Genomic DNA, 20322 nt, shown 5'->3' with positions numbered 1-20322 from the left:
CTGCGGTGGTCACTTTCCATTGAAGAATGGGGGTGATAAACTGTGCCGCAACAGATGGGTTACAGTTAGTAATTGTAAACCTATGAAGTGCAGCTAATTGGTCAGTATAACTGTCATTAATCACAAATAGAGAAAACTTTAAACTTCCAGGAGTTGCTGGCCTACCAAAATTTCACCAAGAGCGCATTGACGAGTCGTCCAGGAGGCCACAAAAGATCCCAGACGAACAATCTAAAGAACTGCAGGCATCACTTGTCTCAGTTAAGGTCAGTGTAAACGATTCCACAATAAGACAGACACTGGACAAAATGGCATCCATAGGAGAGTTGCAGGGCACAAACCACTGCTGACTAAAAAGAACGCTAAGGCTCATCTTGCATTTGCCAAAAAACATCTAGACGACCCCCCAAGACTTCTGGAGTAACATTCTGTGGACTGATGAGTCAAAGGTGGAACGACATGGGTCCTGTTACATCTGGCATAAAGCTATCACCGTATTCCACCATAAGAACATCATACTAACAGTGAAACATGGTGGTGGTAGGCCGGGGCTGCTTTGCTTCTGCAGAACCTGGATGACTGATCTGATGGATGACTGATGAACTGATGGAATCATGAATTCTGCTCTCTATCAGAAAATCCTAAAGGAGAATGTCAGTTCATGACCTAAAGCTCAAGTGCAGTTGGGTTATGCAGCAGGACAATGATCCGAAGCACACAAGAAAGTCTACCTCTGAATGGCTCAAACAAAATAAATAAAGGTTTTAGAGTGACTGAGTCAAAGACTTGACCTGAATGCATCCACCGAGATGCTGTGGCAAGACCTTAAAGACCAGTGTAGCTGAATTAAAATAATTCTGTTAAGAAGAGTGGGTCAAAATTCCCCCACAGCAATGTAAAAGACTCATCACAATACGTTTGACTGCAGTTGTTACTGCAAAGGGTGGCGCAGCCAGTTATTAGGTTTGGGGGGACCACTTTACATGGGTGATAAAGGTTTTGAATAAATCTTTATCATAAATGAATGAAATGATCATTTAAAAGCTGCATTTTGTGTTTACTTATGTTGTCTTTATCTTATATTAAACTTGATCTGAACCATTTAAATGTGATAAATTAGCAAAAACAGAAAACACTGAGAAGGAAGCACAGCCCTGCCTATATTAATTAAGTAGGTTTAGGTGATGATGAGCAGGAGGTGCTAGCGCTGAGCTACAGCCAATGTGGACCTATGAGGAGCAGAGAAACCGAAAGTTTTCTATGGCAGAGCCTCCCTGACAGACTGCTACTAATGGGCTATGCAATTTGGGTTCAGCAGCAGCCTACGTGATGAAAGCCTAATTCAAATGGGGCTTGATAACGGACAAAAAAAATCGTTATCATGCCTTTTCATGGCTCCTTTGGCTGCTCCACAGACATAAAAATCCCAGCACACAAAAGGAGAAGGGAAAAAATCGCTTATTTACTTTGCTCTCTTGACTTCTCTCTGACTTGCTTTTAACTCCAGTGCAAATGTCAATGTAAGTGCAAATGGAATGACCGTCATTTGCCCATTTCCACATACGCTATCTAAACTTTCCTGAGCATCTTTCTCAAAAGAAGGAAAGGCTAAAAGTCATCTGGGTGCAAAAAACAGCAGCAGTTCTTGCAAAAAAAATAAAAAAGTCTTCTGCTATGTAGCAATCAAGACTCATAAAAGATACGAAAACGGCTGAAAAGACGGAATGCTCAGCTTCAGGGTTATAGATTTTTCTTGTAATAAGAATCTGCGGACAAAATCAAAAAAATCTCAGTATTTCTTAATAAATCAAGACTCTGCACTCTTTAAGAAACTCTTTAAGAAAGCCAGTTACGCTTAAGAATTCCACCAGAGTCTAATTACGTCAATGCAAGTACAGATTCAGTGCACAGGCCAAGAACCTTGGCTTTACCGTAATTTAACAGAAAAACAGAAAATAAGTATCAGAATCAAAGAACAGAGCATTGGCTTTATGGAAACACAAACTATTCATTACTTTATAACAAAGTTTGAGTAAAAATACATCAGTTAGAACATTAAAAACACCACATTCAAGGTTGCAATTAGCAAGCTGACCTCTTAATTTGGAGATAATTACGCTCTTGCGGGTGTTAACGTGGTGGGAGTGCTAACAGAGCTGCGCTTTAGCACTCAGTGGGGCTCAGAATGGAAGCAGACAGCTGATTTCGCTCTGCTTTTGGCATTTCAGACGGCACATACACAGGAATTAACTAAGCCATTCACATGGACAGCAGGAAGGAGAGAAGAAATGGCAGTTCCTCTGTGCTGAATGAAGCGCTAGCAAACAAAAGCTGTGCTTAACTATACATTCGTATGAATGAATTTACATCACAGTGTATTGTAATGCAAATTTATCCACATAAAACAACGACTTTTACAAACTTACAATTGGCCTGAATTACAGTTTCTGAGTATGACATTTAAAAGTTGTCTTCATAGCTCAGGTTTAAGAAAAGCAGCATCTTTCCAAGTGCAATTTTCTGCAGTTAATTACTTGAGTAACTAATGGATAAAGGTTCCATTACACACTTTTAGGCTTTGCAGGTCTTATATTTTAGAACATGAATGGATCCATAAATGTAAAAAGATTAAGATCAAATGTAAGAATCTAATGTTTAATGTATGGTTAACAATCCATAATGATTAAAGATGCTGTTTTATTTTATATGTGAAGATGTATTACATGCTTATAACCATGTAACACATTCGCAAGCCATTTATAACATGGTCATAAGTAGTTTGTTACCAGCCTGATTCAGGGTTGCTGCACAATTTTTAAAATTAATTTCAGTGCTTTTTAACACCTTTTCAAGTCCTCAACAAAGAAGTTTCCAACACACAACAATGCACACAAACTTAAATGTAGCATGTGTTAAAGTCTATTTTCTTCAAACCAACTGCTTGAAAAATCAAACATGTATATGTGTTTTGAACAGCATGGTCTTTTCAATGTGTTTGACGATTCTGCATCCACTAGCGCTTCATCAGTGGTCAGTTTCTGTTCACAGCACCACTGTCGGCTGGATATTTTTGGCGGCAGACTATTCCAGATGAGTGTAATACACTATAACCCTGATCTTAATGCATCATCTTAGGATTTAACACCTGCAGTAGTAATAAAAGACATTTTATGATCTTACATTTTTAAACTGTATCAAAAGGCTTAATAAGACTTTTTAGAGATGGGCAGAAATCCCTGTGAGGCCTAATCCAGAATGACTCACCCCTATTTGGAAAGCTCCTGTGAAGTAGTCGAGGTTGGCCTGGATGAAGCCGATGTTTTTAAGCCCCAGTTGTGAACTTCTATCTTTCGCTCTCACCAGAGACTCTTCTTTGTTTTCGATAAGGATGACCTAAGGGTTCAAAACATGGTCAGTACACTGCACAGCCATCTGCAACTTCTGCAATCTTATTAAAATTTTAACACAGAGTGAAAACCAACTGAATCAATTTCAAATGACATTTGAATAATCAAATAAATACTGCATTGAACATGTGTGCCCAACTTTTCCCTGAGATTTTTGTCTTGAGGCACTCAAACAAGCTCAAAATGTACCGTTCTGAAAACTAGAACACTCCTTTATACAATGGATTCCTTCATAAGTAAATCTTTAAAAAGCTGTATAACACTTTATTAGATTATATGAAGGAGAGAAGGGAGGCATAAACTGTAGCAACAACAGAGGCCAGTAGATTTTCAGAAGTATCAGTAGTTTGGTGCTGAAGAAGATACCAAAAATGATCAGAAACGTAAAGTTTGTTCTGTAGTAGTGGTGGTACAGAGTTAAATCGATACTACAATCTTGTCTGACTGCAATTAAAGAACTTAACAGAAGAAGAACATGGCAACCAGTATTGCTGCTGCCGCAGCACCACATCCAATGCAGATATTTCAAAGCAAAAAAATGCATCTTTCTGTGCCAGAAAGCCAGAAAAGTTTGAATTTGTAAAGCACGGTTTGCTCTGGCTGCTGAACAGAACTCCTAACTCGTGCGTGCTCTGAGACCTCCTCCCGCAACTCATCTAAACATCACACTGTGTTCACACGCACTCAATAATTCGATCATAATCAGATTTCTGCAGATATCCGATTATTCAAAACTAGTAAACACCATACTCTGATCTAGAAATCCGATTAAGAAATCTGATAAAGAGAGCTGGATTTTAGCTCGGTAATCAGATTTCTCAGTGCATGTGAACTCTTACTCTGATTTCTTTCGGATTTCTCAGTCTGTGCATGTGCAAAAACAGATGGTGGTACCACAAATAAACAAGCAGTGCTGCGAGATGGCAGCAAAACACTTTTGGAGAGGTGCAGAAACCAAACACGAAATAAACAATTTGAATATTCTTCATCTTCTAGATGATGTATGTTCATATTTTCAGGTAAAGTAGCACGATGTTTAAAAATAAAAGCCGCAGCATGAAGTTTGAGTTTTACATTACGTTTACGTCACGTCGGCCTGTTGCAAAGCAGAAATCTGATTACTGCCTGACTCATGTAGACCCAGAGTTTTCCCATTATCTGATTACTTATGAGCATGCTAACGTGTTGATCAGATTACCAACAAAATCTGATTTTTCTGCATGTAGATTTAGACCAGTGCTACACTGTCACAGTACAGGAGCATTTTTGTTCACCAAGGTAGAACAATGTAAATGTACCCTCAAAGGTACAACATGGCACTTAAGGTCCCATTGTGTACCTTAACCCTTTCACAAATACCTTCGTAATGAGGAACCAGCAGGCAAAGTTACATGCTAAGAAGATCGGATCATGGATCCTGTGTTTTTTTGCATGTTTTATGGTGGTGACACATCATGACTTCTCCCATTCATAGGCACAGCCATGTTTGTATACACTGACTCGAATCACTGCATTATGGATATGACAGCTGACATGCTGTCCTGTATAAGGTGACATAGCTATTCTAAGTTAATAAAACCTAGTGAGTTGGTGCCTCTTGGGGTTGTTCGCATTAGTTAAACTTTGGCTGCTGCACTCAGTGTATCTGACGCATTCAACGAAGCACAAAATACCAACAGGACTGTTTAAAACCAGAACCGTCCGGCACGGCTCACACAGCAGAACGTTCTCCTGATGCTTTTTCCACAACTGAAGCACAAATGTATTTTGTTTCTGCTTCTAAAATTTACTCCAATCATAGACGCATGCTTCGTGCGTGCTGCTCACCAAGAGTGACCGGTAAAGACTAAAAGGCAGGTTTAACTTTAATCGATTATCACATTGATTATCACAAACGTATGTAGCCATGTTACCATGTTTTTTGGGTTGATTATGGTGTCAGTGTTCAAAATGGGGCATTGTAGCCCAGTGCTTGAATCCCACTGATGGGTCGATACTACAGGGACCAATGATGTCAACTCTCACCGTTGAGCACAACTGTGGAAGGAGTTAAATGAGTTTTAAAGGTACAGACATTTACTTTCCTGGGGAAAGGTGCAATTTGTACCTTTTCACAACCTAACCTTTTAAAACTGAAAATATATATATATATATATATATATATATATATATATATATATATATATATATATATATACACACACACACCAAAACCTTGTATCTCCATTTGGGTCATTTACCGTTTTTGACATTATTTGAAAATACCTACTGTCCTCTATATTGTGTGTAAATTTCATGATGAATGGACCGAAAGAAACGGCCCAGAATTACTTGGAAAAATGTCTGGTTCCATTGACTTGCATTAAAAGTAAAGTAGGTTTTTCCTTCTCCTGTAAAGTTAAGCTTACGTCTTTATGCATTACAATACCTTGTTGTTGTGGGTTTTAATAATATAGTTTATTAATGAAGGACTGTGCTTAAAAGCATTTCTGCTTTTGCTGGGGTATCAAACTGATACAGAGGATCACCACGTTTCACTGGCACCAGCTTCAAAAATGTTAGTACTGAACTTTCTACAAACTCTAACATCGACTCCAGCAGTAATTTGGAGTAAGTTTTCAGTTACTGCAAAATCCTGACAATCATCTGGGAAGAACTGAGCTGGAGTTTCTTTTCCTTCGTCTCGGTCGAGTTGAACCTGCTACGGCTGGAGAGAAGGAAGAAAGAGATTCTGGACTTACCTGACACTCAGGAAGTGTGTGCGCCAAAACAATCCCAACGTGGCCCTGAACACAAACATACAAAAAGAAGAAAAAGTCTCAAGACAGGGAGCTCAAAGAGCCAGTCAGATCAAAGGCTGGCCATCAGAGCCGGGCTCCGTCCGTTAGAATATTGACCCGTGAGCCGTTCTCTGTACGTCTGTGAACTCCGAACATGAAAGCCTGCTTCCAGGCTGTGTCTGTGCACAGCATAACAAGAGCACTATGAGACATTACATGGACAGGGAGAACTGGGACTGGTCAATAGCCACACATAAAACTCGGAAAGACCGATCCTGCAGAGTCACAATAGCCACAAAATAAGAGCTGCTTTTTCTTTAATTGTTGCCAAATTAATGGGTTGACAGCTTGTCTTCATGTTACACTGAACCACAGTGATACTATTTTGAATGAGCTCTCCTCAAGTAAGTCCAGTCTTTATAGTTACCAGCCATTACCTGCTTCAGCAAATCAATCTCCCTTTAAATTAAATCAGGTCTTCTCCCCAATGAATGTAACCAATACATACAATGTCTAGAGTGCAGTGAGAAACCGGGGTAACTCGTTATTTACATATTAACTGCTTATTAAGCATTAGTTACTAATTAAGTACTAATTAGTAACTGATTACACTGTTAACTAATAGTTTAGTTAGTCCTTAGTTAGTAGTTCATTTACTCAATAACTGAGTACTAACTGCTGCTTATTACATGGATAATGAACTGATAATACATGTTTATAAAGGTAAATGTGTGCATACATCTTTAAATAAGCAGCCTGTGTTTTAGACCTGGCCAGTATGTCCACCTAAGTTTCTACTGTGATTCACAGTGAAGTATGTAGGCTGCTAGCTGTGAAGATGGAGGGACACAAAAAGCTGTAATTAATGGTTAAGTAACACGAAGTAAGGAGCAACTAATGGTGAAAATGTAAAGACAACTCTGAGGATAGAGAAGCAGCTGCATATGTGGAGGTGAAGGAAAGTGGCCAGTAAAGACCAAGACTGTACAGTGGAGGAACAACGGAATTAACACATAAGTCGTTAACTTGTTAGTTCTCATGTTACTTATTTATGAGTAAACAGACTTATCCATTTATTATCAGTTTAATAAGCAGCAGTTAATACACAGTTAATGAGTAATTAAGCTGTAAACTAATAAAAGTAAACCATCAGTTAACAAGTACTTAATTACTAAGTACTTAATCAGTAACTAATGCTTAATGATCGGTTAATTTATATATGAATAATGATTATTTAATTTCTTATTAGCATATAATTGTCAATTAATTTGTGTGTTACCCAGAAAACTCTTGTTACGTGGCTTTTTTGTATTTATTCTAATGTTGCATAGTGGTTTTACTGCCAAGACAAAAATTGTGGGGTCTGCCATGAGCTCCACTGCCGAGGGGAGCTCAGGGTGTGTTGTCGGGATGCGCCGCACTGCCACGTTAATTTTGTTGCTGTTAATGTTGTTTATTAGTCGTAATGTATGTCATGACTTGTTTGTGTTTTATTGTCTTCTATTTTGTGCAATGTGTAAACAGAAGTGTTTACCATCTTCATGTGGTGTTTGGCTGCTGGTGACCTCACCCCACTAGTTTCCCTGTGAGTTAGTTCCCCACTCTGACTGCTGTTTCCATAAGAGCATTTTCCTGACAGAAAATGACAGATTCCACATCTACCTCTGCGCCAACGCTACAATATAAACAGTCTTCTTGGTTGCCTAAAACATTTGGTGATCTGCTTTAGTGATGCTGGTGATTAGGCTAACTGTGGCTGGGAAAAGTGAGGTCAGTAATGTTTTAATGATGTGTGTTGGCCAAACTGTGTGTTGGAAAAGGTCATTTTGGTTAAATAATAATGAGCATTCAGACTCTAGAGATTGCTTTGAGACCTGTTTACAGAGCATCAGGGCCTAGGAATAGTGTAGAAAGTGCTCTTTGCAAACCTCCAAATTCCAGGAACAAAATTGTACAGGGTACAAGTGGTTAGGTTCATAGAGCCAAGTCATCTAAATCAGTTCCAGACACTAATGTGTGTTCCAGATATCAACTGCTACCATTTGACACCAAGCCCCATAAATGAAACACAAAAAATACATACTCTTTTTTATAGTTGTTTTTTGTCACAACTTGACATCACAATTGACCTTTCATTACCTTGTTAGTTCATGTTCCTGGTCATATTAATAAAAATGCACTATTATTTCTCATTCATGTTGACTTCAATAATTGTGTCTTTAGACTCCTGTTGTTTCTATAATCTGCGAATTCTCAGGACAAATCTGAACACACACAAACACACACAGTCAGAGATGGTTACTTACCCCGCCACTGCAGAAGTCCACTATTGTGTTGCCCGGGCGGGCTAGCTCTGTCACCATGGCGACCAGGTTGTTCAGCTGCTGTCGCTTGCGCACAGCACGAGTGTCTGACATCTTGCCTATGGAGAGGAGGAAATAACAAACTTAACTCCACAGCAGCTTTCTTTACAAGCTTAAAAAAGCAGTATTATTAGGAGCCCATCAAAAATTTGGGGACATCTAGTTTTTTTTTCAAAATGTTCTTTGTTGGTTTGCAGCAACTTATAATCCTGACAGCAAAACTGAAGGAACAACTGACAACAATCCAGCCTTGTACCACCCTTACATCAGAAGAGCTTCATTATGTGTTTTTAACAATAGTTTGTGAAGGAAACCACAGTATGGAAGACTCTTTAAACATGAAGCTGAGTGTTGAAGCTGAAGTCAATCAAAAGATTAGCACATAGCTGTTTTATGTTAATATGTGTTAACATGGTATTTCTAGATGCAATGCACCTTGTGGACCTGGATTCTAAGTATGGAAGTCAATAAGTCAGCAAGTCAGTCAGTAATTCAATGAGTTAGTCAGTAATTATGTCAGTAAGTAAGCAAGTAAGTCAGTACATTAGGCAGTAAGTAAGCAAATCAAGCAGGCTGTCTGTCTGTCAGTCAGCCAGTAAGCAAGTTAGTAAATAAGTGAGTAATTCAGTAAGTAAATAAATCTGTAAGCAAGTCAGTAAGTAAGGAAGCAAGTCAATCATTTTGTCTGCCTGTCAGTCAGTCAGTCAGTAAGTAAACAGTATATCAGTCAGTCAGTCAATCAGTAAGAAATCAGCACATCAGTTTGTCAGTAAGTAGTCAGTAAATAGTCAGTAAGTAGTCAGTAAGTAGTCAGTAAATAGTCAGTAAGTAGTCAGTAAATAATCAGTATATCAATCAATCAGTCAGTACATAGTCAGTAAGTAATGAGTATATCAGTCAGTCAGTAAGTAGTCAGTAAGTAATCAGTATATCAGTCAGTCAGTGAGTAGTCAGTAAGTAATCAGTATATCAGTCAGTCAGTAAGCAGTCAGTAAGCAATCAGTATATCAGTCAGTCAATAAGTAAATCAGCACATCAGTCAGTCAGTAAGTAGTCAGTATGTAATCAGTATGTCATTTAGTTAGTAAGTAGTCAGTAAGCAATCAGTATATCAGTCAGTCAGTCAGTCAGTCAGGAAGCAACTCAGTCACTAAGCAAGTTTGTCAGTAAGGAAGCAATTCACTCATTCGCTCACTCACTCAAGCAGGCGGAAGATTCTCCAGAAGGGGGCGCTATTAGCACTGCAACAGGTTCTGGCGCTTTACATCAGTGACAGTGTGTGTCATTACTCTGAAAATTTTAAAAGGCAGTGTGTCCCCTAACTTTTGACAGGCAACGTACATACTAAACAAAAACAACTAAAGGAAACAGGAGCCAATTCATAAACACAAGAACACAATTCAAAACTGATCACACATATACAGCACACACACTCCCAATGCATCAAAAATAATTATTCAACACCACCATAACGGCCCCAACCATTACCACATAAAGCACATTAATATACATGAGATTTAAAAACGCAGTCCTGTGTACGAGACTACCGTGTGAGTTAGTGTGAGCTTATGAAGTGAGTTCGTTGAGTAAAAAGTCTGAGAGCCACTTCAGACGGGCTGCACTCCTCACAGCTCTGATCATCTATTTCCCACCACGTTTGCTTGCCATTACACTGATACTGCACAGCATGGGTTTAAATCCATTTCTACAGCTACCAAACTTCTCATTTAGCAGCTGACTCCGTCTGACACGCAATTCCACACAGACAGACAACACAAACAGAAGAAAACAAGCCTTTTTTATACAGAAATCAAGATAGCACTTCTCCTTTAGATGTGATATGACCCTTCCAACCCCCTACAACACAGCCTTAAAGGAGAGCCTAGTGGAACTAAATAAAGGTTAAAAACCTCTAATTTTCTAACATTTTCAAATAATCTGAGAGCAGAAATGAAGGCTTCATGTCATCATTCCCTTTCTCCTCTGAGTCACACATCTGAGCAGCTTCCTGTCTTTGAAGTGTGTGTTCACATGGTGATGAACAGACACTAGATCTGGAATTTAAAGCCTAGACGCGTCTTGCCTGAGCCAACGTGCTGTATCGATTCAAACACTGCACAAAACAATACTGTGGGGAGTAGGCCTCGACGACAGGGCGATGTAATCAAACATCGTTGATAATGGGCTAGTAACCTGATGGTGATGTGTAAAAGGTGATAATTGCCTTTTTGGTAAAAGAACTGAGAGAGAATTAGAGAAGACTAATTTACTGTTAAACAGCTTGAAAAATAAGTTGGGGGTTCAAATTTAACCCTCTACAGCATGAAATATTACTTAAACATGATAAAAACGTTTCAGTGTGTTTTTGTTATTTAAAATTGCTTAAACAATGGAAATCTTTTAAAAATTCTATGTATTTATTTTTAAAGTGGGGTGTTTGGTAAATTGTTGCCATATGGCAACAATGCGCAATTGTAGCACAGTACCGTAGCACTATAAAATCTCATTTTTCTCTAAAAACATTCTTTTATTGAAAACAAGACCAAACAAATCCAACTTATACTTCATAAAATGTACGACCCAATATTTACAAATATTGGAAATGAATACAATTTCAATTGTATTTGGGATGTATGGTAATAACAACATCATAATAAGAATTCCTGGTCATGTGATGTCAAAGTATTTGTCCTTTTAAAGTAAAATACCCTTTTTCCACAATTAAGTAGGAAACACACATTTTATATTACTGATTTTAAGTAAAATTGAGATAAAGTAATTGTTGCCATATGGCAACACCATACAGTGGAGGGTTAAGAAGTGTGCAGAGAGAGACAGAGAGAGAGAGAGAGAGAGAGAGACACAGAGAGAGCGAGAGAGAGAGAGAGAGAGAGAGAGAGAGAGAGAGAGATTCACTTTGCATGAATCAAATCGAAAATGCTTAAAGTGACTCACTATAGTAAACAGAACAAGCTGAAAATGACTGGATGTTAGTGTACAGCAGCTAGTTAACTCTAACCTGGAGAGAAAGTTCCTGTGATCCTCATCTAGGCTGTTGTACAGTATTTTCTGTACAGATTGAGTGGTTAGATGAATTACGAAAACACCACTGTAATGACAGAAAACATCTTGTTTTTAATGTGTAAAGCACGTGGATGTGGCTTTGGAAATCACTTGCAATGTGAAGTCAATGCAATTAAAAAGTGAATCACAAATGTAATTCATTAAATAACTAATGTAATTATGAAAATACATATAGCAAAACAGCAATATTAGTGCTTTTAATGGTTGAACAAGAACACAGATCAGACCCATTGATTTTGAGTGAGCGCTCAGAAAGACACTGAACATTATTTGAGAATTTTTGGACATTATTTTGTCTGTGCAAAAGAAGACAAAGGCACATCAGCTTGTGCTGCTGTAAAGAATGTAGTGCCAGTGGGATTCTGTCTGAAAATAGGTTTTATTTCCTGAGGCAGTCTGAAACATGCATAATTTCAGGCTGATTACATTGCTTAATTACCCTCCTATTGTTCTTGCATGGTACTCCATACTGGAGGCACAAAGTGTGCTGCTATATGAAGCCTATCTAATCTCCTGGGTATGCTAAAGCACGGATGGGAAGGTTTGATGGGCGAGGCTTGTCCAGCTAATCAAAACTGTAAAGCTGAGGTGTTGAATTTTCTCTGTGCGATTAGCCGGTGTGTGAAGTGTCTGAATGAAATGAAGTCAGCTCAGAGCTACAGACGCCTGCTGAAAGAGATGAAATCGCCTGGAATTAACGCAAACTCCCCACTTCACCCGCCAGCGTCTGAGCTCCAGCGCAGTGTGACTCAGACGTGCATGTTTTTATCTGTAAATGGTAGTTGTCTCTGGTGGCTGTGTGATGCTGTAGCTGTTAAAATGAGGCAGCGCTACACCCACTCAGGTACTAAACCATCACTCTACGCTCCAAACTGCTTTCACAGCACAATCAGCAGGTAGGCTTCTGGTTCAATCTGCGATAGTACTTTAGATCTTTCATGCCACATACATGTTTTATAAATATATATATATATATATATATATATATATATATATATATATATATATATACACATACACACACACGCACACACACACACACACAGATCAGGCATAACATTATGAGCACTTCCTTGTTTCCATGCTCATTATCAGCTCCACTTACTATATAGGTGCACTTTATAGTTCTACACTTACCGACTGTAGTCCATCTGTTTCTCTGCATACTTTGTTAGCCCCTTTTTACTCTGTTCTTGAGTGGTCAGGACCCCCATGGACCCTCACAGAGCAGGTACTGTTTGGGTGGTGGATCATTCTCAGCACTGCAGTAACACTGACGCGGTGGTGGTGTGTTAGTGTGTGCTGTGCTGGTACAAGTGGATCAGACAGAGCAATGCTGCTGGAGTTTTTAAACACTGTGTCCACTCACTGTCCACTCTATTAGACACTCCTACCCTGTCAATCCACCTTGTAGATGTAAATTCAGAGAAGATACCTAATCTGCTGTTGCACAGTTTGTGTTGGTCATCCTCCAGTCCTTCATCAGTGGTCACAGGACGCTGCCCACAGGACGCTGTTGGCTGGATATTTTTGGTTGGTGGACTGTTCTCAGTCCAGCAGTGACACTGAGGTGTTTAAAAACTCCAGCAGCACTGCTGTGTCTGATCCACTCAGAGCAGCGCAACACACACTAACACACCACCACCACGTCAGTGTTACTGCAGTGCTGAGAATGATCCACCACCCAAATAGTACCTGCTCTGTGAGGGTCCTTGGGGGTCCTGACCACTGAAGAACAGGGTAAACGGGGACTAACAAAGTATGCAGACGGACTACAGTCTGTAATTGTAGAACTACAAAGCTGGAGCTGATAAAATGGACAATGAGCGTCATAATGTTATGCCTGATGGGTATATATATATATATATATATATATATATATATATACACACACACACACCATACACACCACTTCTCCTCCTCTTCTCTCTCTCTCTCCCTTTTCTCAGCCTCTCTTTTCTGTCTTTTTCCTTTCTACATCTCTCTGCTTTCTCCCTTCTCTCTCCTCACTTTTCTCTCTCTTTATGTCTATCATTCTTTTCTTCCTCTTCTCTCAATCGGTCTTCCTTTTCTCTCTGTCTCTTGTTCCTTTCTATCTCACTTTCTCCCTCTTTTGCATGTCTCTCCCTCTTCTCATACTCCCTCTCTCTCTTTTTCTGTCTCTTCTTCCATTCTCTTTTCACTCTCCATCTACATCTCTGTGCCTTTCATTCCCTTTTCTTTATGACTGTTCTTTTTTTCTCTCTCTCTATCATTCTTGTTTCTCTTTTCCTTTCTCTCTCTCTCTGTCTCCTCCTTATTCTCTCTCTCTCTCTAGAAGTGTGACTCATGGGAAGTGGAGGTTTGGTTTACTGGAAGAGTTTCTCACTGCAGACCTCATTGCTCTGACAGCCTGTAATCTGTGGGCTAATGAATAGATGGCCCTGTTATGTTTTTCTTTTGGGTCCTCTCCCAGATCAGGTGTGCCCCCCTCACCCCCTCACCCCCCACCGTTCTCTTTTCTCCACACTTCACTCCATCCTTCATCAGTGTGTTAGACTGGGCACTGCTCCATGCCAATTTGTTGCTATTTCCTACAGGTGCTGAATTGGCAGTCATGTGGGATCACTTCCTTTCAACATTCTCACTCCAACCTAGTGTAATTTCTCCCCAACACACACACACACACACACACACTTATCACTGCTGCTGTAACAAAACCTCATGTATACAAAATGGTATTTGTATGGAAAAGGGAAAAACACTTACTTTTAATTGAAGTTAACATAACAAAAGTTAATTCCAAGTTATTTCGGGAGTGCAGAGCAAGAGAAAAACTGGGGCAAAAGCAGCCCCAGCTTGGGCAGATGTTAGTTTAAGCCAACTACACAGACATTATAAAGGAGTAGAAGACAGTTCAATGATTGCAAACACTGGTACAGAAACTGGTCTGTCTATCCCGGCTTTCAATAAAAAGAACCTATCGGCTTGCTAGTAAAGGGTAAAAGCTCATCTTCGTTGTGGAGATTGTAGCCAGAACAAGCTGAACAAACATATTACTATCCAAGTAAGCCAGCAAGTTAAAGTGGCTGTGAGGAAGCTCACATTAACATCAGGTAAAATTAGGAAAATTTGGAACAGTGGTCAATCTCCCTAGAAATGACCAGCCTATCAAAATTCCTCCAAAAGCACAATGACAACTCAACCAGGAAGTCAAACTCTAGGCCTTGTTTGCCTCAAAATCAATGATGATGATTCTACCAATGGAAAGAAACCAGGCTAACATGGTATCCATTTAAGAGTTGCAAGGTAAAAAAATGCTAACTAAAAGGAACATAAAGGCTCGTCTCACATTTGAAAACATTTGGAAAAATGTTCTGAGCACTGTGAGTTGAAAGGAGAACTATTTGAAAAAGGGGTCCCGCTACATATGGCATAAAGCTGAGACAATACTCCACAATCATACCAACAGTGAAACATGGTGGTGTAAGTATGATGGCGGGGGAGATGCTTTGCTGCTAATTGATGGGAGCATGAATTCTGCTCTCTACCGTAAAATCCTGCAGGAGAATGTCCGATCATCAATCCATGATCTGAAGCTCAAGAGCAATTGGTTTATACAGCAAAAGAGTGATCTGAAGCACGAGAGCAAGTCCACTTCTGAATGATTCAAAAGAAACAAAACAAAGGTTTGGAGCAGCCTAGTCAAAATCCTGACCTGAACCCAATTGAGATGCTGTGGCAGGACCTTAAACGGGCAGTTCACGCTCAAGTCCTCCAATTCTGCAAAGAAGAGCGGGCCACAGTTCCCCCACAGTGATGTGAAAGACAGATCTTCAGTTATTGGAAGCAGTTGTTTGCAGTTTTTGTTGCTAAAGTTGGCATAAGCAGTTCAGGGGGCAATTACTTTTTCACATGGATGACAGGTTTTCAAAATGTTTCTCCTTCAGTAAATGAAACGACCATTTATAAACTGTTTTGTGTTCTTCTCATATTTTGTATGCGAATCTGAAACCATTTAGTGTAACAAATATGCAGTATAAGTAAAGAACTAAGCAGAACTCTAATCTAAACCTAAGGTTTAAGCATATTTTAGCTAGAAAGTTAACCGGCCCAATACGGTACTTCCTCTGCCCAGGACTTGGTCTTCAGGGCTGCAGCTGTACACTACTAGATTCTGGATCATCCAATCTTCATGCCATGTTGACACAATGTAAAGGGCAGCCAGTGTTTCCAGAAAAAAAAACAAAAAGGAAATCAGAGGTTTCAGTATGACAGCGGCAATATATTACTCATCGGATGTAAACACGCCTCCGTCTCTCCAGTGCAGCCTCGATGTATCTGATCATCTATGAAAGCTCAGAATCCACTCAGTTGGCACAAAGTCATTTAGGCTGTTTAGACTTGTTTTAGTGCGTCTGCCAAGCAGGCCGGCACAGAGAGACGAGACATGGACAGGAATACCTTGCACAAATCTAGACGTCAGATACACCATTAAACCTCATTCCTCTTCCGCTGCCTGTCCCCCTCTAGCAGTGTGGGTTTTTTTTTCCATCTCACATACACAATTATTAATACGCATTAGGAGAGATGCTTGAAGTAGAGGCCTGGAATATTTCTTCATGATGTGAAACTGCGGTTTCCTTTCAGCAAGCCTGCTGCGACTCAGGGCTTCATTTACTGGAAACCATGGAGCTGCTGGCCATGTGAGGACAGTGTGTTCCTCATATTCTTGGTGAAGATTAAGGCGTGCGTGACACAGGTGTGAAAGAAAGCCTTTATTCAGCCGGATTTATGTGTCTCAGAAAATGTAAATACACACATATGTTGACTCCAGATGTGGTTTTAATTAACCCTTAGAGATCTGGAGTTTTTGCTGTTTGGCTACACATGAGTTCCATACATAATTTAACTTACATAGACAATTAAGTTAGATATATAATTTAAATGTAATTAACAGGGCCTGTCAAAGTCAACATGTTGATAATGTTTTAACACTTTATTACCTGTACTCATTTTTTTCAAGCAATGTTAATGCATTTTACTAGCTTGACCCCTCAAACTGAAGTAATGCAGGCTGAAGCCCAGCTGCTCAAACGTCGTATGTTGCTCAGGCTTTAAATGGATTTTAAATCAATATCTTCAGCACCTTTGGCAGATGACACTGAAGTGCTAAGAGGAGATCTATCAACAAATCAATGAGCAGCAAACTGACAAAAGCAACAGAAAAGGGAAAAGCTCCAGTTCCTTACAAGAGCCCCCTCTGTAACAAGAACCCACATGCTGCATGAACAAGAGGCTTTTGACTGCACATATGATATACACTCACTGAGCACTTTATTAGGAACGCCTATACACCTACTCCTTCATGTAAAGGTCTGCACAATATCTTGTGGGACTAATTTTCAGTGTTGTTCGCGGGAGCGGGCAGGAAACAAAGCACACATAAGTGAAATCCAGCAAATTAACCCTCTATTGCATGAATTATTACTTAAACACGATAAAAATGTTTTCATGTGTTTGTTGATTAAAATTGCTTAAATAATGGAAATATTTATTTATTTATTTAAATCCAACTTATAGTTAGCAAAATTCATATGACCCAACATTTACAAATATTGGAAACTAACACAATTCCAATTGGTATTTGGAATGTATGGTAATAACATTATAATAAGAATTCCTGATCACGTTATGTCAATGTATTCGTCCTTTCAAAGTAAAAGACCCTTTGTTCACAAATAAAAAGGAAAACAGAGATGTTTTATTACTGCTTTTTATAAAAATTCAGATAAACTAATTGTTGCCATATGGCAACACCATGCAAAAGAGGGTTAATGAATAGCCTAAATAAAGTACAATGATCACTAAATCATATATATAAACAATATAAAATGATAACAGCAAAACATTTTAAATGAATGAAGTCATTCTAAAGAGTCACAGCCAACCAATCATGGGAACAACATGCAAATTGTTGGAGCCTTCATGTATTTGTGAATAGACAAATACTGGATGTATTTTAGCGCTAAAGTATTTTATTCCTGCTACAACACTTGCAATTTTTATAGCACAAGCGCTCAAAAATATTTACAGCACTGTGAACGCACTATAAAACATTTCTTCTAATTAAAATCAGAATAAAATTTGTACTATTTATGTATGAACACTTTTACTGGTTGAAAAGATATTTATTCCAATCCTGCGATTTTGCATTTGCATTGTGTACCGTTAATCACAAAGCAGTCGCTCAGCACAGATGGTAAATTTAACTGTAGCACTGCTAACTCTTCTCCAAGTCCATCCAGGACTGTGTTGTAGCCGTTATGCAAAGGTGCTATTTTCAGAGTAACTTGTTCCTCTTACGGGACTAGTTTTACAGGAGTGCCGTGCACCTGCCTGCAGCTTTGTCATTGGGTCACTGTCTTCAACAGCATCTTCTTCACTATAAAAAACTGAAAGAACAGCCTGGCCAGCGTATCTAGGACTGAAGGCCCTGAAGCAACATGGAGGATTTGTCAGGCATGAGGGCTTTAAAAAATCACGGAGCGCATGCACTATTTTTGTCTTTTCAGGATTACAGGCATCCACAGCTCTGTCAACACAGACTGGGAAGACAAGCATGTGTGTACCTGAGCCAGCGGAACCGTATATAATTAACTTTATTAGACAGCCATAACCACAGCGCTGACTCCATCCAGCTCATCAAGTTTTAACACCTCGGCAGATGTGAGAATGTGCCAGCCACCTACTCAACGATGCACAAAAAAACACATCAGAAGTTCATGAGTAAGTCTCTGTCATAAACCCTGAAGCCTCCGGGCAAGTGGTTAAAAAGTCATCTTAACAGATTACACTGGACTGTGTTCAATTATTCATTATCTCCATATCCAGACTGAAATAAAATACCAAATCTTGGACCGTGTTAAAGATGATGGTGGTTTCTGGTCCAGGAAATGATAACAAATAGAGTTTAATTAAACAAGAATGACGCTCTTAAAAGCTTAACATAATGCTAGAATTTTCCAGGATACTCCAACATGTCCAAGAAAAGAAGAAGAAGATGAAAAAAGATGGGAGGAGAGGAAGAAGCAAAAGAAGGGCCTGTCTAAAAGTTCATACCTGCAGTTTGTGGTTCTGCTTAAGTGCACATTAATGTGACATTTCTGAGTTCATCAAAAGGGCATAAGAGCTTGTTAAGACAGCGAGTGTGCAGATATGTATCATATCTTTATGGGACAGGCAGTTACCCGCATTCTTGTGATGTTAAGACTCTTTCCTGATATTTTCAAAACAGCATGTTAGAACATCACTAATATGTTAAGCTGTGGGATATATGGGTTAATGATAAGTAAGGTAGAAATTACAAATTTTAAAAATCTTATTTTTATGTGCTTTTTATATTTTAAATATAGTTTGTGTTATCACAAAGCCTTCAAATTCAATTGACTGAATTGACTTTGTGTGCCACCTGACTTTTCAGACTATTTCTAATTAAACAGGCATATACTTAGACATCTGTAGAAACCTTTGTCCTTGAACTTTATACTTATATTTTATTCAATAAACGTCATTATAATAATTACACATTTTCATGGTTTTCCCAACGTCACACCACCTGATGTGGTAAGCTCAAGTGTTCTAACCACGACTCAAAAATTGCATTTTCCAAAATTTGTGAAAGGGATGAAGATCACTTGGGGTCTTCTTTATGACACAATATGCAGGCCCCTCTTTTGTAAAAGCATGTCAAAATAAAAGTCCTTGGTTTATGGCTGTGCCGCCTGACATTGGAGGAACTAAGAACTTGCAGACCAATGTTTTTTCAGGGAGTTGAGTACTTTTAAAGTTGCTTTATTTTGCAAAATCATTTTTATTTTACAGCTGTTAACTATAAAAACTAAATAAAACTATTTTACTTAGAATTTTAAATAATTAAATTATCTTTTTTGAGAGTTTCCTTAATCAACATATATGGCCGGACGGTTGCACCACCAGACATTTTTAGACATTTTGAGGCAAAAAGAAACTGAAATGAATTTTATATGGACGCAGTGAGGTATTGTTGAATAATATATGTCATGAATTCGTAAATTTATTCTTTGGGAAAATAACAGACACAAAAAAATGCATGTCATGTGAATGGCCTATGTACTTACTTCAACACCGCTTCGATGTGGTATAGGGGAACAGGTGTGTTTATTGTGTGTTTAATGTCGTATTGAGCACTGTGCTTTTTGAGACATGGGACCTGGACAGTTACTGGTAAGCACATGTAAGTGTGAGTTCACAAAAGGAAGTAAAACAGAAGTGAGAACTTTGGGACAGGCTTGAAGAATAAGCCGAAAAAGAAGATGAAGAAGCACAAGAGGAAAAAGAAGAAGAGTCATTAGAAGACCTCAAATTAAGTCTGTGAAATCATGTACTGCCATGAGAAACGCCTGAAAGTTTCTGCCTATTGCTTTAAAGAACTTGCTTAAAACAACTTAAAACATTCAAGGATCTTTTGGTGGAACAATTACAGGCTTTAAGTAGGACTGACAGTGCGTTTAAAAGTCAGTTAACAAAAAAGCTGAGGTTGGTTAAAAAAATAAATAAATAAAAGAGTTGACTTCAAGAAAAATGCATTTGTTGGCACTTTTCTTTAACACTGCAATCACGAAAGAAAATTAATGCTTTCTGACAAGTGCAGCAGCTCCGCCAGCAACA

General features: G+C 38.9%; 1 protein-coding gene across 1 annotated transcript in view; it reads right to left on the bottom strand.

Annotated features, from left to right (window-relative positions):
- The window catches only part of gstcd (glutathione S-transferase, C-terminal domain containing), a 141741-nt gene that overhangs the window by 35095 nt on the left and 86324 nt on the right, over nt 1-20322 (bottom strand). Inside the window, exons 6-8 of the mRNA XM_036574962.1 lie at nt 8494-8609; nt 6149-6193; nt 3265-3393 (exon numbers count right to left, since the gene is read on the bottom strand). Of these exons, the coding sequence (XP_036430855.1) occupies nt 3265-3393; nt 6149-6193; nt 8494-8609 (290 nt within the window). The remainder of the gene's footprint in view (nt 1-3264; nt 3394-6148; nt 6194-8493; nt 8610-20322) is intronic.

This window comes from Colossoma macropomum, unplaced genomic scaffold (genome assembly GCF_904425465.1).
Source record: "Colossoma macropomum unplaced genomic scaffold, Colossoma_macropomum, whole genome shotgun sequence".
Lineage (NCBI taxonomy): Eukaryota > Metazoa > Chordata > Actinopteri > Characiformes > Serrasalmidae > Colossoma > Colossoma macropomum.
This window is presented reverse-complemented; position numbering and strand designations above follow the sequence as displayed.